The sequence below is a fragment of the Mauremys reevesii genome, linkage group 10 (genome assembly GCF_016161935.1).
Source record: "Mauremys reevesii isolate NIE-2019 linkage group 10, ASM1616193v1, whole genome shotgun sequence".
Taxonomy (NCBI): Eukaryota; Metazoa; Chordata; order Testudines; family Geoemydidae; genus Mauremys; species Mauremys reevesii.
The window spans coordinates 2,437,179-2,459,491 of NC_052632.1; the positions used below are offsets into that span (position 1 = coordinate 2,437,179).

At 47.9% G+C, this 22,313-nt stretch overlaps 1 protein-coding gene and 1 long non-coding RNA gene across 2 annotated transcripts in view; one reads left to right on the plus strand and one right to left on the minus strand.

Moving 5' to 3' along the window:
• The window catches only part of ADAMTS7 (ADAM metallopeptidase with thrombospondin type 1 motif 7), a 134,288-nt gene extending 114,529 nt beyond the window's left edge, over positions 1-19,759 (minus strand). Inside the window, exons 1-4 of the mRNA XM_039490895.1 lie at positions 19,702-19,759; positions 14,837-15,192; positions 6,492-6,690; positions 516-712 (exon numbers count right to left, since the gene is read on the minus strand). Of these exons, the coding sequence (XP_039346829.1) occupies positions 516-712; positions 6,492-6,690; positions 14,837-15,192; positions 19,702-19,732 (783 nt within the window). The 5' untranslated portion in view covers positions 19,733-19,759. The remainder of the gene's footprint in view (positions 1-515; positions 713-6,491; positions 6,691-14,836; positions 15,193-19,701) is intronic.
• LOC120373057 lies at positions 9,783-14,956 on the plus strand. The gene is made up of 3 exons (XR_005585349.1): positions 9,783-10,268; positions 14,517-14,619; positions 14,817-14,956. It is a non-coding gene; the product is annotated as an uncharacterized LOC120373057 (long non-coding RNA).
• Positions 19,760-22,313: the final 2,554 nt, after the last annotated feature.

Genomic DNA, 22,313 nt, shown 5'->3' on the forward strand with positions numbered 1-22,313 from the left:
TCACGTACCCAGTGCTAGCCAGGCTAGAATTCCACTCGGTCCCGGGTCGGCGGGCCCCAGCTCAGAGCATTATTTGGTGAGCTGCAGGAAGCTGTTTCTAGATGAGGTTGCTAAACACGACTGCATCTTCTCCGCAGCTCCTGTCTGACGTGTGGCACTAACACTGGAATCTTCAGGAGTCGTGGGCACGAAGGGCTTGATCCAAAGCTCCCTCAAGTCAACGGGAATCTTTGCATTGACTCCAATTGCTTAGGATCAGGCCCAAAATGAAGGCAGGCTATTACCCTGCATTTGTTTCTCAAGCAGAGAACTGTCAGCTGCCTTACGTTAGTGCATGGGGGAGTAAGGGAGCGTTAGCTACAGCCTTCCTCCCCTGCACAAGCAACTGGCATCAATGGAAAGGGCTGAACCCTGGAAATTCAAATGACCTGTATGTACGCCACTGACCTGTATGGGTTACATCTGGGCCTCCAAGGACACCAATGGATTTCACGGTCATGGAACCCAGAACTCACCATGTTCATTACGGTCAGCACGTACTTTTCTATATTTTCACTTCCGTGATACTCCACCATCTTGGCGTCTGCTACCACCAAGGTCTCCACCCACTTCTCCTTGCTGATGGAGCGCTGCTTTATTCTTCGCTTCCTCTGCTGTTTCTGTTCCCATCTCTCTCTCCGTTTCTCAGACGTCTCCAGGCTTTGCAGAGATTCTGAAGAATGGAGAAGGGAATGGGCTTTCGATAACGGCTGAAAGCTTGGTGGAATATAAGAGGATTTTTTTTTAAAAAAAAGGAATTAATCCCATCCAAGCCACTAGAGCCCTCAAGACACAGACCATTGACTCACAGACCATTAACTCACTCTTACCTACTCTGTTGAGCCACATGTTCAAAAGACCACTTAGAAGAAAGGCCTCTGAACTCTTTCCGTTGCTTGGTGGCATTAGCGTATTGGAGAGAAATCCAAATGTGGGTTTGGATCAAGTTCTTTTACTGGAACTCTGCCCTGGAATATTGCACGCGGGTCATGGAGAAACTCAAACAGCAACGGGAAACCTACATTGCAGAGTTATTAATATTTTTATGTATATACCAATTTACTAGGCAACCATCAAGGAGTGTCTGGGCACGTATGTGATAGATCAATAAAACTAGTGGCTGAACAATATGGGTTGTTTTCACCCATGCAGCACCAGAGGTTCTGCCAAGGGGACACAATTCCCTAATACAATAAATTCACTACCCCATAAACTGGATTGATGGCTCACACCAAATCCTACAGGTCTCCAAGGGTCCTGACCAAGCTAGAAAAGTCACCAAGACCTAACTTCAGGCTTTGTGGGGCTGCACAGGAGATGGAATCCCTTGGGCCTGCCACCAGGAGTTCCACCCTGGAGAGAGACAACAAGAGCGTTCATGCAAAAAAAAAAAAAAAAACTCGGGAAAAAAGATGGCATGATGCTGAAGGGAAGCTTGAATGGGCCTAATTGCACATAGCAACTGGGCAGTCTCATGTGAAGAGTTCTCCTGTGATGCTGCCCCCGTGTCAGGGTCAATCACAGGCTGAATAAGAGCTTCACTAACCGCATCATAAATAGCTGGAATTGCCTTTCTGTCCAGGCTTGAAAGGTTCAGGATTACTTCACTAACAATAAACTTGTCCGTGTTTACTGTCTGCATTGTGCTTTAAATAATGAGAGAAAGTTTGCCCTCTAGTCCTAAAGAATCCCAAATATCCAGAGAATTTGAGAAGTCTCCAGTGCTAAGAGATCATCATGGACGTTTAATGAAAATAACTTACTCAGAACTCATTTTTATTGCAAACTTCACTGTACAGCTTTGACTTATGTGGGTCTGATGATGTGGGGCAATTGGGAACACATGGCGTTCTGGACCCCCAAGGGAGTGCGGACATGATTTTAACTGCAAACACCATCCTAAATACTCACCCTGCTGTATGTGTATGTTCACTGTATGCAGCAGGACGCATTGTCAGAAAACAATATATGTGGTGAATGTACCATTACCTCGCTGGGTATTGTTTTATACATAAAATCAGCCCCTTTAATAATCCAAAGTGGTAGGACCAGAGTAATGGAAATCCTGCAGCTTTTCTACATGTTCTTTTCCAAAGTGTGATTTGGACTAAATTACTAGTCCATACTCTAGTAGAAATTTACATGCATCATCATCTGGGCAAATGAGGCCCCGGGGGATTCACTCATTCATTCAGTATCATAAATTAATAGATTTTTAAGGCCAAAAGGGATCATTTGCTTGTACTGATAGACTAAAGATGCTCAATGTATTTAGCTTAACAAGGAGACGGCTAAGAGATGACTTGATCACAGTGTATAAATACCTGCATGAGGAAAGATTTCTGATCTAGAGACCTCTCCAATCTATCAGACAAGGGCTGAACAATGTTCAATGGCTGGGAGCTGAAGCTAGGCCAATTCAGTCCTAGGTGTAAATTTTTAAGAGTGAAGGTAGCTAACCACTGGAACAACTTTCCCTAGGTACGTGGTGGAGTAGGGCCACGGCTCTGGGAGGGTGGATGCAGACAGGGGTAAGGGGGCCGAGGCTAGGACAGAGCTGGGGGCAGGAGCAGAGCCTCATCCAAGGGCTTTGGCCGGCAGTGGGGGTCCCAGGCATGGGGCCAGCAGCCACGGCCAGGAGCAGAGCCTTGAGAGCGGGGCCAGCAGCCGGGGCCGGGGCCAGGAGCAGAGCTGGGTGGCACTTGCTCCCCACCCCTCCCCCATGGGTGCTGGCCAGGCTCCAGCTGTGCCCCCCCAAACATTCCTCCATGCCCCCCTAGGGGGCACGCCCCACAGATCCGGGGCCTCTGGACTAGATGATCATAGTGGACTCTTTTGACCTTTAAATCTATGAATCATCTAGTCTCATCCTCCACATGGTACAGGCTATAGAATCTCACCCAGTGATTCCTGCATCAAGCCCCCAATATGTTCAGAGTATGTTCATAGTGTCTTAGAGTTACCCATCACATACAGATTTACTGCTCCTCTGCTATCTACTGTACCTTGCACAGGGAACAAAATGCAGCTCCTGTCCAGTGCTGCTCTGTACCATGCACCCTACTTCACCTGGGAAGGAATTCTACTATGCTCCACAGCCGCAGAGAAGCCACGGTAAGGATGTGAAGAATATTAGCTAATATTATTAACCAACCCTTGTCCATCTCCTTCAGTGTCAGAAGGACACGTGATTGTGCTGCTGATACTTTCTGTGGCAGCAAGTGCTGAGAAGATTTGGGCTCTTGGATCAGCTTTGGAGGGTCTCACTTGTTCTGCAGTGGATCCAATCTACAAATTTTCCAAATGAGCTAGTAACCAATGAACTGTGCATTTAATTGGCGCACAAGGCAGATAATGTACCGTTTGCTTCCTGCCCTGGCAATTGAGATGTCTGTCTAAGATACTTACACAGCGCCCCATTATCACAAAAACTGAGCATTTCACAGTCTTTAATGTATTTATCCTCAAAACACCAGTGAGGTAGGAAAATAGTATTTCATAGATGGGGAGCTGAGACACAGAGAAATAAATGACTTTCCCAAGGCCACTCAAGATGTCTGTGGCAGAGCAGGGAATTGACTATGGGTCTCTCAATCCCCAGGCTGCTGCTCTTATTATTGGGCTATCCTTCGCCTCTGAAGAGAGCGGTAGCATCGTTGTGAAAAGACTCAGGATTTCATAAGGGACTAGACGCAGGTCTCCTCCTCTGAGGCTGGCACAGGTTCACTCCCAAGCCTGCAAAATCGAATCTCCTCTAGTTACTGTCCAACACGACAGTCAATGTTTGAGGTACAAAATGTAATTTGGAAACTCTTGGGTGATGCTGCAGTGATCATGGTGTGTTAGTACCTACTGTGACATTGCACTCGATATGATTTTATGAAAATATGCTAATGAGTGTGACTATAATGTAACTGGAATATGCTTCACGGAAAAGGTCTCTTGTAAGGGATCATTACAAAGCTTATAATCTACTGAGTGTGTTCATCCTATTTGTATAAATGTATCACTCTTGTATCTGGGACTAGAAATATGAAATATAACTCTGAGGGCCTATTATAGTTATGCAAAGTGTGGGCCATTAATGGTGCTTTGGAATCTTGATGGCTCCCATCAGCCAGGACGATTGTCTGTAGATGGCTCTGTTTTACTGGTAAGTCTTCCTGTATATGTGTGTGCTGGCAAGTGGGTAATGAAGTCTTGCAGTGACATGTGATCATGTCACCTGAACTGGAATCCATCTTTAACCTGGTGCTTTTCCATTTAGAAGGGGTGCGGTGGGGACCCAGAGAGACAAAAGATTCCTGCCTTGTGCCAAAGCTATATAAGGGGGTGGAACAGAACAAAGGGGGCGGCAATCATGAGAAATCTCCTAGGTACCACCTGAGCTGGAACAAGGGCTGTACCAGGGGAAAGGATTGTGCCCAGACTAGGAAGGTGTCCAGTCTGTGATAGAAGCTTATTGAAACAGCTGAGGGTGAGATTTTATCTGTATTCAGTTTTCTTACTGTAATAGACATAGACTTGTGGGTTTTATTTTATTTTACTTGGTAATTCACTTTGTTCTGTCTGTTACTACTTGGAACCACTTAAATCCTACTTTCTGTATTTAATAAAATCACTTTTTACTTATTAATTAACCCAGAGTATGTGTTAATACCTGGGGAGGGGGTGGGGGCAGACAGCTGTGCATATCTCTCTGTCAGTGTTATAGAAGGTGAACAATTTATGAGTTTACCCTGCAAAAGCTTTATACAGGGTAAAACGGATTTATTTGGGGTTTAGACCCCACTGGGAGTTGGGCATCTGAGTGTTAAAGACAGGAACACTTCTTAAGTTGCTTTCAGGTTAAGTCTGCAACTTTGGGGCATGTGGTTCAGACCCTGGGTCTGTGCTGGTTCAGACGGGCGTGTCTGGCTCAACAAGACAGGGTGCTGGAGTCCCAAGCTGGCAGGGAAAGCAAGGGCAGAAGTAGTCTTGGTACATCAGTTGGCAGCCCCCAAAGGGGTTCTGTGATCCAACCCATCACACCTACGTGGGGAGAATGCCTGACAGGAGAAGGCTGTTTAATCAAGCAGACAAAGGCATAACACGCTTCAGTGGCTGGAGATGAAGCTAGATAAATTCAGGCAACATTTGAACAGTGAGGATAATGGACTGTTGGGACAGTTTACCGAGATGTGGTGGATTCGCCATCACTTAAAGTCTTTAAATCTAGACTGGATGCCTTTCTAAAAGATATTTGCTAGCTCGACCACAAGGTGTGGGCTTGATACTGGAATAGCTGGGTGGAAGTGGGTGGCCTGTGCTATTCAGGAAGCCAGACTAGGTGACCATAATGGCCCCTGCTGGCCTTAAAAGCTGAAATGTATGGAGGGGCCCACTGGTCTTTCCAGGCACGCTCTCTTCTTGGAAAGAAATGCTGCTGACTTGAGTCTTCCCCTCTCTCCTCTTCTGGATCAGCTATTCTAGATCAAATAATCCCCACCTACATTCCAAAAGAATGTGGGAAGCCCACTGCTCTGGAAGAATTTGACTTCAGTGGGGCCAATATTCCACTCTGAAAGTCCAACCAGCAGCTAAGTCACAACAAACTGATATTTGCAAGAAAATAAACAGTCACCACAAAGCAGAAAGTTCACACTAGAGTAAGAAGAAAAACATGGCAATCAGTGGCTTGTGGTTTAGGGCTGCAGTGCTGAGCACATGCACACCAGAAATGACTGCCATGTGACAATAAAATGCTGCACTCTAGTATAACCCTTGTTACCCGTGGGACTCAAGTTATGAATACCACAAAATGATTGCCTGATGCTCCACAAATTCCTTAGCAGCTGTCACTCACTCATGACCAGAAATTTGAAAAGCGGTCAGCCCTTCCATAATACAAATGTCTGTGGAAATAATGTTTGTCTACAGTTCTGGAAACTTGGCACTCTCTTCGCTATTGATACACCTATCTATCCTAGAGTTTCATTGTGCTACCCTCATTGTAGTACCGGAGCATCGTCCACTCCAAAACTTGTCTTGCGTTAGTAGACTTCGTGAAGGCTCTGGCTCTGTCCCTTTTGGGGCATAAATGCACTTGCAGTTGGGGTATGTCTTTGCTGGAAATATTCTGGGTGGCCTAAGAGCTTTCTTTTTAGCCAGCCTATTGCTAGTTGGTACACTTGACCTGCAGTACAATACATTCCAGGAATAAACCCCCAAACTTCAGTGTGATTTAGCATCAAATTAATGTTCAATTTCTATCCCTCTTGCAGGTAGAGTTGTGTGTGAGGATGCTGAATGCTTTAGCACAGCAGGCAGATGCTGAGCTTTGATATCAAAGGCACTCAGCACCTAGCAGGATGGGGCCCAAGTGTTTATCTTTCATTGTCCTATTATTAAAACCAGTTATCCTCTAGCTACTTTTGACTCACTATGAAACTGCAATAAAGTAGATAAAATACCTTGGACTCCACATGTTCCCAAGATATCGGGTTGTTTCCTGTCTCGCTTTCTGCTGGATTCCACTATCAACTCTTCTTCCTCATATTTTGGAGCATGACGTTTATAGATCCTATGGGGACGGGCTGTACCGTCCTCATGCTTATTTGTAGCCAGAGGTTCAATGAAATAGTCTTCGTTTGCGAGCCGAAATACACCTCTCTGGGAGGGGGAGAGAAAGTTGGTGTCATTTGTATGATTCATTGACTCACGGTGAAAACAATTACAGTGGGATGGGTTTGCAGAATTTGTCATGCAGAAATAGATGCTTTGTAAAGACGTTGCTTTTGCCTCTTTATCCATGCTGAGAACTATAAGCTCCCACACACAGAAGAACAAACCAGCACGGACTGAACATAGTCCAGATTTGAGATTCAGAAAGCAAAATTCATGCATGCACTGCAAAGTTTAACTGCCTCCAGTTAGAAACAAACGGAAAGGCTGTTTGATGCTGAGGTGCTCAATAACAGTAAGGATTTAGACGGAGACAGACAGAGGCCCCTGAAGACAAACAGACACAGAAAACACCAAGAGAGAACAGTAAGGTTACGGGTGCGAGTAAGTTGCAAGCTTCTTTTTCTCTCCTGTGTTAAAATCGCTCTTTGCTTCTGCCCTTATTTAAAAAGTTCTGTTATTCTGTAACAGACCAAAGTGCTACATCTTATCACAGGGCTACTCCAGTATTCTGAGTAGTTCTTGTAGAACACCGCAGTGTTTTTATTAGGGTGTCCCTCTAAATTCAAGCTAGTTGCTGCTGCCCATTTACACTGTCTACGCACTCATGGTTTTAACCACCCTTAACCCATAGTTCCAGGCTCTGGCTTCTCATGCTCACGCATCAGAACATCTTTAGGGAAGCAGAGGAACAGGGGTCCAAGTTCACTGCAGGAACCCAAAGCCGGGAAACTCAGTTACTCATGGAGCCAAACGACTGCATGGACAGTACAACGAGCAGGTGCTATTGGCATCTTTCCTTTGGCAGGAAATGAAATCCTAATGCTTTCATTTGTTTAATAAACTCCCCCACTGCTGATCCCTATGGGGTTCTGTGTTTGAGTCTCAAATCTGGGATATCGAACGAGATCCGTAGTAACTACTATTAGGCAACGCTCCCATTCTCCTGACTTCAACCTCTCTGAATTTGCTCTGTGTATCTGTTTCATTCCTAGGAATGGGGAGTTTGGGGGCAGGAGTTTGTAGGTTTCTTAGTAGCGGATGATCCCTGAGCTGCGGGAGGGCAGTGCTGCTAGCAATGTGGCTTGACTGTATCTTCATGTTGTAACAGCACTCTGTGGGTTCTTAGCTGAGTTAATTGCTGTGGAGTGGCCTTACTCTCTGTCTGGCTTGTCTGAAGTGGATTTTTGTGTAGGATGCTTACATAATAACCCATTCGTTTTCAGCTTTGTTTATTATGCTTTTGATCTGACATTTTCATTACTTTTGCATGCCACAAGCAGAAAAAAACCAAGAGAAGATGAAAATGTGGCACAATAAAGCCTTGTTATTAGACTCTCCCATTTATTCCAGGAGACGTTTGTAAGTATGATCATCAGTTCACCAGGCTTCACGTGGCCTGACTCCGAGCAATTAGCTTCTCCTTCCCCAGAGGGCTAGTTCCACACCGTGGAAATCTTCCAGCCACATGGCCTATGCAGACCTGACGGAATTTGCTTTCCCGGGGGCTGTCAGAGCTATTGCTAAGCTGTCTGTTTGCTGTTGTTACAAAGATCCTGAAAAAGGGCATTTCCTGGCCCTCATGGCTCATTGTTACAGGGTGGCTGCCCCTTAAGGGCCGGAGGCCTGGGGCCAACCCTGGTTACTGAAGAGGCACATCGGGGTATGGATCAGGCGATTTCCCTATAAAGCGCAGAAGGCGAGTGCAGTGAAGGGGTACTCGCTACTGAGGCGGGAGAGCAGGGACTGCTAGGAGTGGGCTGGCTCCAGTAGAAAGTCCTGGGACTTGGCACTGAGACGCCAGCCAGGTAGGGCCTGGCAAAGCAGGAAGGCAAGCCCCAGGCAGGAAGGCCTGGAAGGAGGGTGATTAGAGACCACGAGGAGTGTGGAGAGGAGATCCCTGGGATGGGGGACTGAGACTACAGGCAGGAAAGGACTGGGAGTGACCTAAATGGATGGAATTTGGTTTGGACTTAAAGTTTCATCCATCCAGACTCCAAGAAGGGGTGTTGTGACTGGACAAAAAGGGTGTGTGGAGTCTCCTTAAGGAGCCCCTTGAGGGGGAAACTGAGGCAGGCTGCCTGAAGCATGACCCCAGGCCATGCAAAGGTGCTCTGGTGTAGGCTACTTCCTCACACTCCTTTTTTTCCTCCTGCTTTTTCATCCCCCAGTGAAGCCAAAATGCTACTCACATGCGCCAACCTCACATGCACAGGCTGGGTCTGGCAGAGTCCAGCAGGAGCTGCACATCACCGAAGAGCAGGATTTACCCCCCAAAATTAGGCCCTGATCCTGCAACTGGATTCACAAAGACAGGCCCTTATGCACTTGCAAGACCTCAGTGTCTTTAATGGGCTTTGTGCAAGGGTCTAGCCGTACAGATCCAATTGCATGGTTGTGGCCTTAATTAGTGGTGGTAACTCAGAGGTTTCCATGGAAAAGATTATGGGTCTGTGATTTTCCAGATGCTGAGCATTTACAGTCCCCACTGATTTCAGCTGGAGCTTTGAAAATCAGGCTCCTGGGGCTGAAATTAATTTCTTATGGTGTCACTTCTCTTCTCTCTGCTGCTAACACCAGCCCCACCAACCCACCTAGTGACTTCTCCTGTCTATTGCTATCCTCCATGATGTCTCCTGCAAACAGAATGGCCTCTCAACCCTGGTGTGCCTGATGCCTTCTGCCCTTGGAGCCCACAAACACTAATAAAAAAAAATCAATTATCCAAACTTTGGAGATGTTTGTATTTGGACCAGAGCTTCCCAGCTGGGCCCATCTCTATCAGGCGAATGTAGGAGTTAATATTGTGTTCTAGCCTATGGAGGAGACAGTGGTAAGGACAGCGTGGGTCTCCGGCTCTTGTCCACATGAGCCATATTCTTTAATGATGGTTCATGTGATCTTCCAGTTGGTGTTTGGTTGATTTCTCTCTTGTCTGTATGCTGGGGTGTCCACCCACACTTGCCCTAAAGGGGTTAATGGAGGCAAGATGGGCCAATTAGTCTATTAGGCAGCAAGCTGAGAGAAGTATGGCTGAGAGGAAGACCCTAATTAGGGGAAGCTCAAGAACAGGTGGGGCATCTATAAAGCCAGGGAGCTGATGGCGGCGAGAGGCTGCAGGGAGTAGGTTGCAGTCACTCCCTGGGGGGAGGGAGTTGTGAGGCTGGCAAACCCAGAGCCAGAAGGTATGGAAGAAGCTTAGGGAAGGGTAGTAAGGTCCAGGAGGGAACAGATCTTGGCTGCAGAAGAAAAGGCCATGGAGATGGAACCCAGAACAGGGGGCGGGCCTGGGTTCCCCTCCCGCCACTGAGGAAGCGGCACCGGCTTGGCAGTGAATGGGAAGACTTCCTGAGCCCATTTGACAGGAGAAACTTTGGTACCAGGGAAAGGAGAAACACAAATAGTGACCTGGTCAGAGGGCCCAGTCACGAAGAGGAGGCTGCAGGGCCCAGAGCAAGAGAGTGGCCACAGAGAGAGAGCAGCAGCAGGGCATGCAGCGAGCAGCAGAAGGGGACCTTGGGCCTGGAAAGATTCCCTAGAGCTGCCAGGAGGAGGCGCCACCTACAGTGAGTGGACCCCATGACAATTTGCAGCTACATTAAGGAATGAAGGCCCAGAGGGTTAGCTGTTAGCACTGCCAGTGTGACTCACTTGTTTTCTCATTAAAGAATGAAACCATTATTTTTTCAGGTTACATTGTTTCCAAGATGTATCTTATGGTGGAATGATGCCTTCATCTGTACTTGTGATGTGTGGAAGGAAAACACACACACGCGTGTGCAGTAAAGCACAGCTAGCTGTCGGGTGTGCATGGGAGGGTTACGGCAGCCCCTGGAATGTGCTGGGAGGATTTCAGCTCTGGACCTGGGATGGTTCTCTGAACTGTTCCTGTAATTCCATAGGCATGGTGCTGATACTTCTGTAGTGCAGTGTTCAGAGGGGAACAGGAATGCCCCAAGTATATTCTTTGCAGTGTGGAGTACCAAGGAGACTTTCAGAAACACGAGCTATTAATGCTGTCTCTGGGAAGATTACAATATATCAGTGGCATAGCCACAGCGGTGCTAAGATGGGAGCTCCAGGAGACATTGTCCCTTACACAGCTCTATTCCTTATGGAGATTTCAATGAGTTTCTTAATGTTTTATTCTGTCTCCCTCCATAATGGAAGGTGGATGTGTATCATGGCCTCTGTCTGATAACTGCCCAGAATATCCTTCAAAAGGGACATGTTTCATCACAAGGAGATTTTCTCCTGGTAAAATATTTGAAATTAAAAATTACTAATGGATGAGATTTGCTCACATCAATATTTACAATTTTATTAATGCTTTTCCATATTGCATGTGATAATTCCTTATTTCATCTCCATAATTCCTGTACAATACACAGGACAGATTCTATTCTCACTTACACTGGTGTAGATCAGAAGTAACTCCACTGAAGTTGATGAAATTACACAGGCAGAAAACCAGCGTAAGAGAGAGCAGAATAAAACCCTTAACAGGCAAAGGAATAAAGCTTGCTTTACTTTAATTTTCTGGACAGCAAGGATCTAAGTGTGATGGTCTTTTTTAAAAACAATCTGTTAGAGATGAAACGTGGTCATAAAAACACAAAGCTAGAAAGGCAGGGGAAGGATACTACTAAACATGTAATTACTATAACTTACACAGAATAATGAATGCTAGACCAGATGTTGATCAAAAAGATAACAGAGGTATTTGGCCTTGAGGAATGCTAATTACACTTGATCTTGTCACAGGCAGAAATTTCAAGTCAGGTCACTTGTATATTACAAGTTGGATGGAAGCCACATTAAGTTTAGAATGTAAAGTATTACCATCATATATATAAAAGTAAGCAACTGTGTCCTACCCCTGTAGCTTCCAGCTTCTGCAGAACTGTATTGTCTTCCTTGTTTACATACTGTAATTCTTAGCATAATTCCAAATGATGTGATCATTCCTTTATAATGAAGCTACAGCTCATGCTGCATTACTTTCAACAACTGTTATATATGACATAGTATGGCATTAGGTGTTAACATCTGTCTGCTGAAAAATTCAAGTTTAGCTTTAAAAAAGAATATAAAGCCACATTGAAAAGCTCACTGATTTGGGAGCATTAAACTGTTTATTCTCTTGTGATTCTAAATAGGTTGATTCTAAATAGCCGCTCACCAGCTCTGCTAAACTACATATTGCGAAGTTATTCTAGTCTAACAATTTTTCCCATCAATAATTACTTTAGTAAGTCTGCTTTTAAATAAATAATAATCCTTAGCATTTATACTGCACTTTTCTTCATCACTATTCTTTACAAACTAGCTATTTAGTCCTCTCAACACCCCTGTGAAAGGGACTGAGCTGGCTGAGATATCCCTAGCAGACAATGCATTTGTTGATATTAGTCCCTTGTTTGTGGATTATCCGCAAATAGACTTCAATTTTCACTAATCTGTTTCTTATTTGATGAATGGCTCATGTGAACATACTTCAGCCTATGAACTATTTACAGTTATTGCTCTGAGTATTTGTTTATGCCTAACTCCTGCTATGGGGCTGGTCATCTGAGGGTCACATGGTATTGTTTCTGTTTCCTGACTGGGTAAGTCCCCACCTATAAACTGCTTTCAAGATGGCCCTGTGAACACTTCCAGTCTGCCTATATATTTGCATAGGGTATCTACGTGCAGATACATTCACATGAGCATTCATGACACTTCCCCTTTCCATGAACAATCTGGCAATAATCAATATTTCACTCAGACAGACACTTGCAAACATGTGACTCAAAGGGCTATGGGCTCCTCCTACAGGAATTCACCTCTTATCTGAATGAATACATGCTCGGGAACATATTTTTTCCCTGCATTTGTCCAGCTCAAGAAGTGAGTAGTTTTTACTATCCCATCCCAACTTCCCAGATTTGGAAATCAGCCGAGGCCAGAAAGGCAGTCAGTGTAAGAGGCAGCATTAGAACTCCATGGTTCCCACTGGGTTGCCCAGGCAACTAGACTGCATCTCCGCCCTACTCTCTTTACTCAGCAGGCTTACATCGAAATCCAGAAACTCTTCTCAAGAGTGGTAGAACTTATGGGGAAAATTCAAACTAAAGGGCCTGATCCTGCAATGTAATGAGAGATGCTGAGCAGACTCAATGTAATGAGAGGCGCTGAGCACTGATAGCTCCTGTTCCCTTCAGTAGGACGTGCTCAGCACCTGACAGTATTCTCTCCATGATGTACGTCCTGCACACAGCGATCACACCTTTCCTGATCTCTGCAGTGATTAGCTGATACCTTAAGCATCTCCCAAATGTTATTAAATTCCAAATACATTATGCTGAATGTTAATAGTTACAAATATTTGATCTTAGCTGTTACTAGCTTCACCTTCTCCAACAGATGAACTGATGCTATGTGCAGAGTTCGATCTGCTGCCCACTGCTTTGTAATCTGCAACAGGGCTTTCGGGGCCAGATGCAATGGAGCTACACTGACTTGCACCAGCTGAGCATCTGACCTACAACATCAATGATTTTGTCACAGAATCAGTGGCAAATGCCTAAATTTCAAGTTAAAAAAACAGAATGTGACCTGTCCAGATTATTGATTCTAAAAAAGCATTGCATTCCAGAAGACTAATGCAATGCACAGATGCATATTGCTTTTGTTTAAATACATTAAGATTAAAACATGCTGCAGGGCAACAGACACAATTACTAGATGAATCACACACACACACACACCCCCCGCTGGGGAACCACATCTAGATCCCTCCTTATCTCCAAAACCTCAGGCCTCTATCACTTGAGCTAAAAAGGATTTCCCCAATATGTAGCAGCAGCTGGTACCTTTATTCTGTCTGTGGGCCAGGCACTAGAAGACAAATCTCATACGTTCCACTGCCTGCTGTAAGACAATCAGAATATTTGTTGCCCCCAGACATCTGCATGGAAACAGCGATGTCTGGATTTAATGATATTGATCAAGATAGAGGATAATATTTTCAAAAGTGCCTAAGTGATGTAAGACTCAATCCTATTTTCAAAAATGACCTGGGCACTCAATGAAACTTCCACGTCAACTCCTAAGTTCCTTGGTCATTTTTGAAAATAGGATTTAGAGTCCTAAGTCACTTAGGCATTTTTGAAAATGTTACCCTTTGACTTGTTTAATTCTCAGCAAGGCAGGCAGTTGTGACCCCTAGTCCAGGGATCGGCAACCTTTGACATGCGATCCGTCAGGGAAATGCCTGGTGGACCGGGCCAGTTTGTTTACCTGCTGGGTCCACAGGTTCGGCCGATCGTGGCTCCCACTGGCCGCGGTTTGCCGCTCCAGGCCAACGGGGGCTGTGGGAAGCAGCGCAGGCCGAGGGATCTGCTGGCCACCGCTTCCAGCAGCTCCCATTGGCGTGGAGCAGCAAACTGTGGCCAGTGGGAGCTGCAATCAGCCGAACCTGCGGACGCTGCAGGTAAACAAACCATCCCGGCCCACCAGCGGCTTTCCCTGATGGGCCGCGGGCCACAGGTTGCCAATCCCTGCTCTAGTCTAATAACAAATGGAAACAGACTGGATTTATTGTACCTTTTATCTTTCCTTCACTGGAAAGGTCATTTCGTTTCAGACCCAAATTTAGCTGCTTCCTACGCAAACCTGGTGTTTTCACTGATTTAAATGAGTTATAGCGGAGTGTGACTTTGGCACCAATGTCCAAAAAAAACATTATTAGTTTCACCATAAATCTCTTTAAGCTTTCTGCACTGGCTGTTTTTAATGGAGTCCTTTGTTATCCCACATTTGGACTATAGCAGACGAAGGAGGTACGAGATATGACAGTCTTCAGTGGTTCGCACCTGAAATCTACTTTCCACAGGAGTACTGAAAGAGGACAAGAAAGCATAGTCCAAATAGGTAAGCCGACAGGACGTGAACCTGCACCACTGGAGTCAATTGGAGCTTTGATGTTAACTTCAGCATCAAATTTGAAGGGTAAAGCCCTTATCCTATTGAAGTCAATGGGAGTTTTGCCATTGTCTGCAATGGAGCCAGGATTTTACCCACCGTTTCTAATATTTTGATATCCCTGTGATTAAAGTGTCATTTTTCAGGATTCAACTGGAACACTTACCAGCCCATCACACGTGCTAAGAGCTGCTAAACCACCTTTCAGCGCCCAGTTCTGGACCTCTCCAAGCATGTGACAAAAGTTGTGATTATAAGACTGGATCTTGGCATTGGTGATTCCTCCATATCGTCTCTCACTAACAAACCCAGGAGCAAGGAGATTGTTATTAATGCTTAAATTGAATTTTAGATGCTGTCCTTTGTAATGCAGCTCATAAAAGGAGAGCAAATTGTTCCTTGAGGAAAGGGCCCTTTTGTGAATTGCGCGATGAGCCAGATCATAGGACAGAAAAGATCCGCTCTCATCAACTCGGACTGGATGAACAACGTCATTGCCAGAATATTGCTGGAGAACCGTCTCTGTGAAGAAAACATTTGCAATGATCAGATATAAAGACGATGATTATCTTTCATCCCAAAGGATCCCACTGCACATTATGTTTATTGGTTCTACAAATTCCCAGTAGGGAGGGATCATTCTTCCCACCTCTGAACTGGAGACACATATGGCATGATAAGTGTCAGCTGTTTAAAAGAGCAAAGGAATACACCACAGTAATTCAGAACAGGAAGTGAAGATTATCTGAGAGGGAGAGGGAGAATTTAGGCAAGCACGAACAGATAAAATTATTCAAATTGGAATGACGTCAGGACACCTGAGTTAACCCACTTATTCTTACAAAAAGTGCCAGAGGAAACAATCCCAAATAAATATGGAAGTTTCATTAGACAAGTAGTGGTGAAGAGCAGACAGTCTCCCTCTGAAACAAGAAAAAGTGTTTTCTGGGTGAGTAGTTATTTAACTTAAATAAATTTTTAAATTCTCATAATGGAACTTCATAAGCAATAGTAGCTCAAATGTAAATATTTAATCCTCAATAGATAGAGTTTAATTTGATTGTTTTAATTACAGTTGTTTCAAAACTGCCACCCCAAAAATTTAATAAAATGTTCATGAACATAAGAACGGCCATACAGGGTCAGACCAAAGGTCCATCTAGCCCAGTATCTGTCTACTGACAGTGGCCAATGCCAGGTGCCCCAGAGGGAGTGAACCTAACAGGCAATGATCAAGTGATCTCTCTCCTGCCATCCATCTCCATCCTCTGACAAGCAGAGGCTAGGGACACCATTCCTTACCCATCCTGGCTAATAGCCATTTATGGACTTAACCACCATGAATTTATCCAGTTCCCTTTTAAACGCTGTTATAGTCCTAGCCTTCACAACCTCCTCAGGTAAGGAGTTCCACAAGTTGACTGTGCGCTGCATGAAGAAGAACTTCCTTTTATTTGTTTTAAACCTGCTGCCTATTAATTTCATTTGGTGACCCCTAGTTCTTGTATTATGGGAATAAGTAAATAACTTTTCCTTATCCACTTTCCCCACATCACTCATGATTTTATATACCTCTATCATATCCCCCCTTAGTCTCCTCTTTTCCAAGCTGAAGAGTCCTAGCCTCTTTAATCTTTCCTCATATGGGACCCTCTCCAAACCCCTAATCATTTTAGTTGCCCTTTTCTGAACCTTTTCTAGTGCCAGTATATCTTTTCTGAGATGAGACCACATCTGTATGCAGTATTCGAGATGTGGGCGTACCATGGATTTATATAAGGGCAATAATGTATTCTCAGTCTTATTCTCTATCCCCTTTTTAATGATTCCTAACATCCTGTTTGCTTTTTTGACCGCCTCTGCACACTGCGTGGACATCTTCAGAGAACTATCCACGATGACTCCAAGATCTTTTTCCTGACTCGTAGCTAAATTAGCCCCCATCATATTATATGTATAGTTGGGGTTATTTTTTCCAATGTGCATTACTTTACATTTATCCACATTAAATTTCATTTGCCATTTTGTTGCCCAATCACTTAGTTTTGTGAGATCTTTTTGAAGTTCTTCACAATCTGCTTTGGGGACGGTGGGGCGGGGTGGGGTGGCTTGGCTGGGCCTCTCCAGGCAAGTGGGGCCTGAGGGAGCCCAGCAGGGGCAGGCTCTGGCCTGGCTGATCGCACCACTCCTGAGGGGCCGGAGTGATTCCCGGCCCCGGGACCAGCCCTGGTTGTGCTGCTGGCTCAGCCCAGCAGACAGTCACCTCCCAGCAGGGCCGGTGAGTGTGGCTGGGAGGCAGGGTGTGAGGGAGGGGGTCTGTGGTGAGCCTGGGGGGTGCTGGGCTGTGAGGGGGTGGGGACTGTGTGTGTGTTGGGGCACTAGGGAGTGGGGGTTCTGTGGGGAGGTGCTGGGCAGTTGTGGTGGGGCTATGGGCAGGGGGGAGCTGGGGAGGGGTGGTGTGGAGGGCGCTGGGCATTTGTGTGGGGAGGGTCTGGGGGGGAGCTGGGCATAGTGGGTCTGGGGGGGAGGGGCTCTGGCCATAGGGAGTCAGGGGTGTGTGTGCTGGGCTGGGGGCTGTGTGGCACAGCATGGGGCCACCCCTGAGGGGAAGGGGTAACTGCCGGTTTGTAAATAGTGCCCCTGCGCTGGGCGGAGCGGGGCTGCCCCTGCCATGCCATGCCCCATTGCCCCTGGCTGGCCCCTCGCTCTGGGGACTGACCTCCCTGTGCCATGCTCTAATGCTTCCATGGTGGCCCACAAAAGATTAATCTGGCCCTGGAGCTGGGCTCTGCTGGGTCCAGTGGCCCCTAGTGGCAGCTAGCAGCAGCCCATTTCTGTGGGGGGAAAAGGAAATTCTGCAGGCAAATTAATTTCTGCAAAATTCTGCCTTGTGCAGTGGTGCAGAATTCCCCCAGGAGTGTACATTCTGTTCTGCCTGAGGGGACAGAGCCTGCCCCACTCCTACCTCCTCAGAAACACGCCAAAGCCCTGCCCCTCCACGCCGAGCATGCCGCAATAGCGAGCAAAAGGCCCAAGTGTCACTCTCACATGCATGACTGCCCATCACCCCAGCCTCGGTGGTGATTTATGTTACTACCAGCTGCTCCGGGCACCCAAACCGACCTGCCTGCACTGCCAGGGAGGGGCATGTGACCGCTCTTGTGGCTTCCCTTTGCTTCCCCATCAGAAGTCATTTTTCTGTGGGGAAGCAAAGAAATCTGTGGGGGACGTACTCTGGGCATGCACAGTGACACAGAATTCCCCCAGGAGTACCCATTATAAATGGGACAGGACACACAATTCAGCACACTGGCCTCAAAGACATATGGATCCTTTGGTCTGTCAATACTGCAAGCCCCAAACAGTCCTTGTAAATATATATTAGATAAAAAAATGCCTGTCACACCAAAGGGGCCAAAGTAAAAAGTGTGCTGAGATTGCCCGGGAAAATCACTGTGCAGCGGATGTGATTTCTGAGACAAAGTCTACTTAGGTAAACAGTTGCCCCCTAGTGATAAATGTGGTGACTAGTTAATGCTTGTACCGTAGTTCCACTCGTATGACCCAGTCAAGGCACCTGCACCAAGGGAAGGTACCAAAGCACCCTGTAGACCAGTGGATCTCCCCAAACCTCTGGACTTCTTTGGCATCTGCACTAGTTTCTCCTCTGTCTCCACTCATCTCTAATCTGAGTGATGGAGGGTCCTGGCTCTGGGGGACTCTCAGCTCTAATCTGAGTGATGGAGGGTCCTGGCTCTGGGGGACTCCCTAGGAGTCCGTCTGGCCAAGTAATACTTAGTCCTGCCTTGCGTGCAGGGGGCCTCTCGAGGTCCCTTCCCGTCCCACCACTCTCTGGCTCTGAGGAGGAAAGGGTCCCAGCCTTCCCGAGTCTTTCCAGCCCTTGGTACCTGCAGCAAGCCAGGAGTTTATTGCTGCGGGTCCATACAGGGCTTCTAATGCTGGAGCAAGGGGAGCGCTTAGACAAATGCCCATTCCTCTCGGGGTCAGCGGGCACCACCGCTTCCCGGGGCCCTTCCAGCTGCCCCGCAGCTAGGACCTTGCCAAGCGCACGGGCAGACGGATCCCGGGGTCCCGCTCGACCGCTGCTCCCGGTTTCGCCGCCGCTGAGCCCAGCCCCGGCGGCTGGCGGCGCGTTACTCGTCGCACTGAGCAGCCCGGCCAGGATTAGCTCTGCCGGGACGCACGGGCAGGAGCAGAGCAAAGCCTGCAGCTCCCATCCCGAGGCGCCTCCCCCGGGGCAGCCGCTTGCAGCCTCCGGAAAACAGCCGGCCCGGGCAGGCAGCTCGCCCCCCGCCGCCTCCCTCCCTCCCTGCTGCAGAACCGGCAGCGGCTTCTCCCCGCAGCCAACCCCGGAGCCGCCCGCCGGGTACAGACCTTCCTCCGCGGCGGCCAGGGCCAGGGCTCCGGCGAGGAGCAGGAGGCGCCGGAGCGGGGCTGGCATGCTGGGCACGGCGCGGCCGGGGCTCACTGCTCCGGGGGGCGGCGGCGGCATGTCCCGGGGCCAGCCCGCTCCGCCCGCCCGCCGCTGGCTGCCCGACTCCGTCCCGCGGCGGGGCCGGTCCTCGCCCCGGGGCCCCGGCTGGCACTTGGCGGCGCTGCGTGTGCGCGGCGCGGTACCCGGCCGCGAGCGAACAACCCCCGCGCCCCAACTCCCGCGGCTCCGCTCCGGGGGAAACGCGCGTGTCCCGGCCCGCGCCGCCGCCGCCCCCCGCGCCCACGGGGCAGGACAAGCGCCGGGAGTGACTCAGACCCGGCCCGGCGCGGCGCTTGGCGCTGGTGCGAGGGAGCCCCCTGGTGGCGTTGCGGAGCCGCCGGCGCTCCCGGGCGCCCCCGCTCGCGGCGTCCTCGGCCGGGCCCAGGGGCAGCCGGGCGCTGGACTGAGACTGCGCCCTGCTGCCTCCAGCGCCCCGTTCCAGGGAGGAGAGATTCGCGGCCCCCCGGCTGCCCTCCCCTGCTGCAGGGGAACGCGCGGCCCCTGCGATGTACGGGCAGCCCCCGCAGTCACTGTACCTAAGGCTGAGCCTCCCCTCGGGTCACACATGGGCCTGGGGTTTATTGCTGATAAACCCCAGAGCCATTCCAGCAGGGACAGGCCCCATCGTCGGGCTCTGTTTTATATAGGCACCTTGTGCCCTCCACCCCAGTCGTTCACACTTGCGCTCCCATGACCCTATTTGCACAGGTTAAGGAACTGAACAGGAGTTAGAATCATAGACTATCAGGGTTGGAAGAGGGACCTCAGCAGGTCATCTAGTCCAAGCAGGACCAATCCCCAGACAGATTTTTGCCCCAGATCCCTTGGTCCCCTCAAGGCTTGAACTCACAACTCTGGGTTTAACAGGCTAATGTGCAAACCACTGAGCTACCCCTCCCCATCATTATCTCCATTTTACAGGTGGGGGTAACTGAGGCACAGAGAAGTTAAGTACCCAGGGTCTGCAATGGAGATGGGAATAGGACATTGATTTCCTAATTCTTAGGCCTGGTCTTTAACCACAGAACCCCCCTTCCTTACTCCTTTGTGCTACAGACGGCTGCTCAGCTGCTGGATTTTCTATGGATACTGATTCACATGCATCCAAGGAAGTGGGTATTCACTCACGAAAGCTCATGCTCCAAAACGTCTGTTAGTCTATAAGGTGCCACAGGACTCTTTGCTGATTTAATTAATGCTTATCCCAAATAATAGTGCAACACACATTGATTGACAGTGTTACACAGAGGGGCCTGGTGAGCGGGGAAGCACTCAGCTACAATCCTGAAGGTCCTTGATCCAAGTCTTGCTCTATCTCACACTGAAAGGCCACCTTCAGTTCATCCAGCTGCACAATGGGTACCCGAGCCATGGGCTTAGGGCCGCCAGAGGCAGTCAGAGCTGATGCTGGCCATATCACTCCCTGTGCACTGGTGGCCGTGAAACTCACATGCCTTCACTGTGTCAACCCGAGGAGCTATTGGCTCAGGTGAACTTTGACTTTGAAAGCTTGGGCAGGAGAATGCAATGAAGCTCAGTCAGCACTTGGGACAAGGTCTGTACATTCACTGAGTACGTTTTCTCCCCCATCCCCACATAATAATTGTATGCTGTACAGAAGGCACCTTGGGCTACATTCTCCTGTATACCACTGTAAGATGCTCACTAGTCAGTCCCTTTCAGGGGAGCTGGGGCCAGCCGTGCCTGTGCCATGAGTTCACTGCTTTCCAGGCTGAGGCAGTGGGATTAAGGAGGGCCAGCTGATACCTGAATGGACACCTGGGCCTTATGAAGGGGCTAAGTGAGCTCAGGTGGGGGTTTGAATAGTAGGTAGGTAGGTGCCTGTGAAAGGCCCTGAGTCAGGATCTGCAGGAGTCAGCTGAGTGCTTCTGGGGGTCTGGTGTTCTACAGTGGAGCAAGGGAGGATGCATGGAACAAGCCCAGCAGGGGCTGACAATGGTACTCCAGGGTGCTGGACTGGGGACTCTATCCCAGCCCCAGAAATGGGTGAGAACAGGATCCAGAGGGTGGGATGAAGAGAAGCCCTTGGAGGGTGGAAGAGCCTTTTGTTTGTTGGGACTTTTTAGTTGGATTTTTGCTACCTCAAAAGGGACTGAGTTTGTTTATGCCCTGCCTGGTGAGCAGAGCCATATCTCCAGCACAGATCAGTGTGTGGAGAGCTGAGGAGACCCAGCCTGGGGAAGGAAACTGAGGCAGTACCATGTGTGGCTAGCAGGGGGTGCCCTGGGGGGGCTGTGCTGTGCACCATGCACAGCACAAACACTGTATAGAATAAGACCATGATACAGCCACCAGAGTAAATGCTCCCAGATTAGAAATGGCTAAAGGATAAATATGATCCTAGGCTCTGCCTTGCTAAGTATTTTTTATTTTTATTTAAACCAATGCTTCAGCACAGCACTTGGAGTGCAGGAAATGATGCATCTTTATTAAATACATTCAGTTATTTTAATGTACCAGGATTATCCTACTTCATTTTGCTAACTGGATCCCTCCTTCATTGCTGACATTCATCACCAGGCAAGCTCTGTTTAGGGAGGAAGGGGAAGAGATTTAATGAATGAATGTTTAGTTTCAGAAAAGTACATGCTGGAGGGTTATCTGTGCTTTTTTTTTTTTAATGCAAGAGTTTCATGAAAACAGGATGTTAAGTTTTTGTTCTGTTGGACCCACAGACACTTTTTAATAAAGTCCTTTATTGCCAGAGCTATTGGTCTTGCTAAGCGCAATTGAGCTAGTCTTTGCATTATGTATTATTAAAGTTGCCAAAAGCTGGGAATGGGTGACAAGGGATGGATCACTTGATGATTCTCTGTTCTGTTCATTCCCTCTGGGGCACCTGGCATTGGCCACTGTCAGAAGACAGGACACTGAGCTAGATGGACCTTTGGTCTGACCCAGTCTGGCCGTTCTTATGTTCTTAAGATATTTTGTAGAAGATGAAAGTATATTTAAACATTTTAGGCCTGATCCTTCATTCCCTGATGCAATCTCCTAATGGACAAACTAGTTAGAAAATACTCATTCTGGAAGGCTGTAATGTAACACTACTTTATTGCTTGGAATCCAGAAACCTAACATACAACCCCTAAAATCAGAGAGACAAAGCAGACTGCTCTCTTAGGCA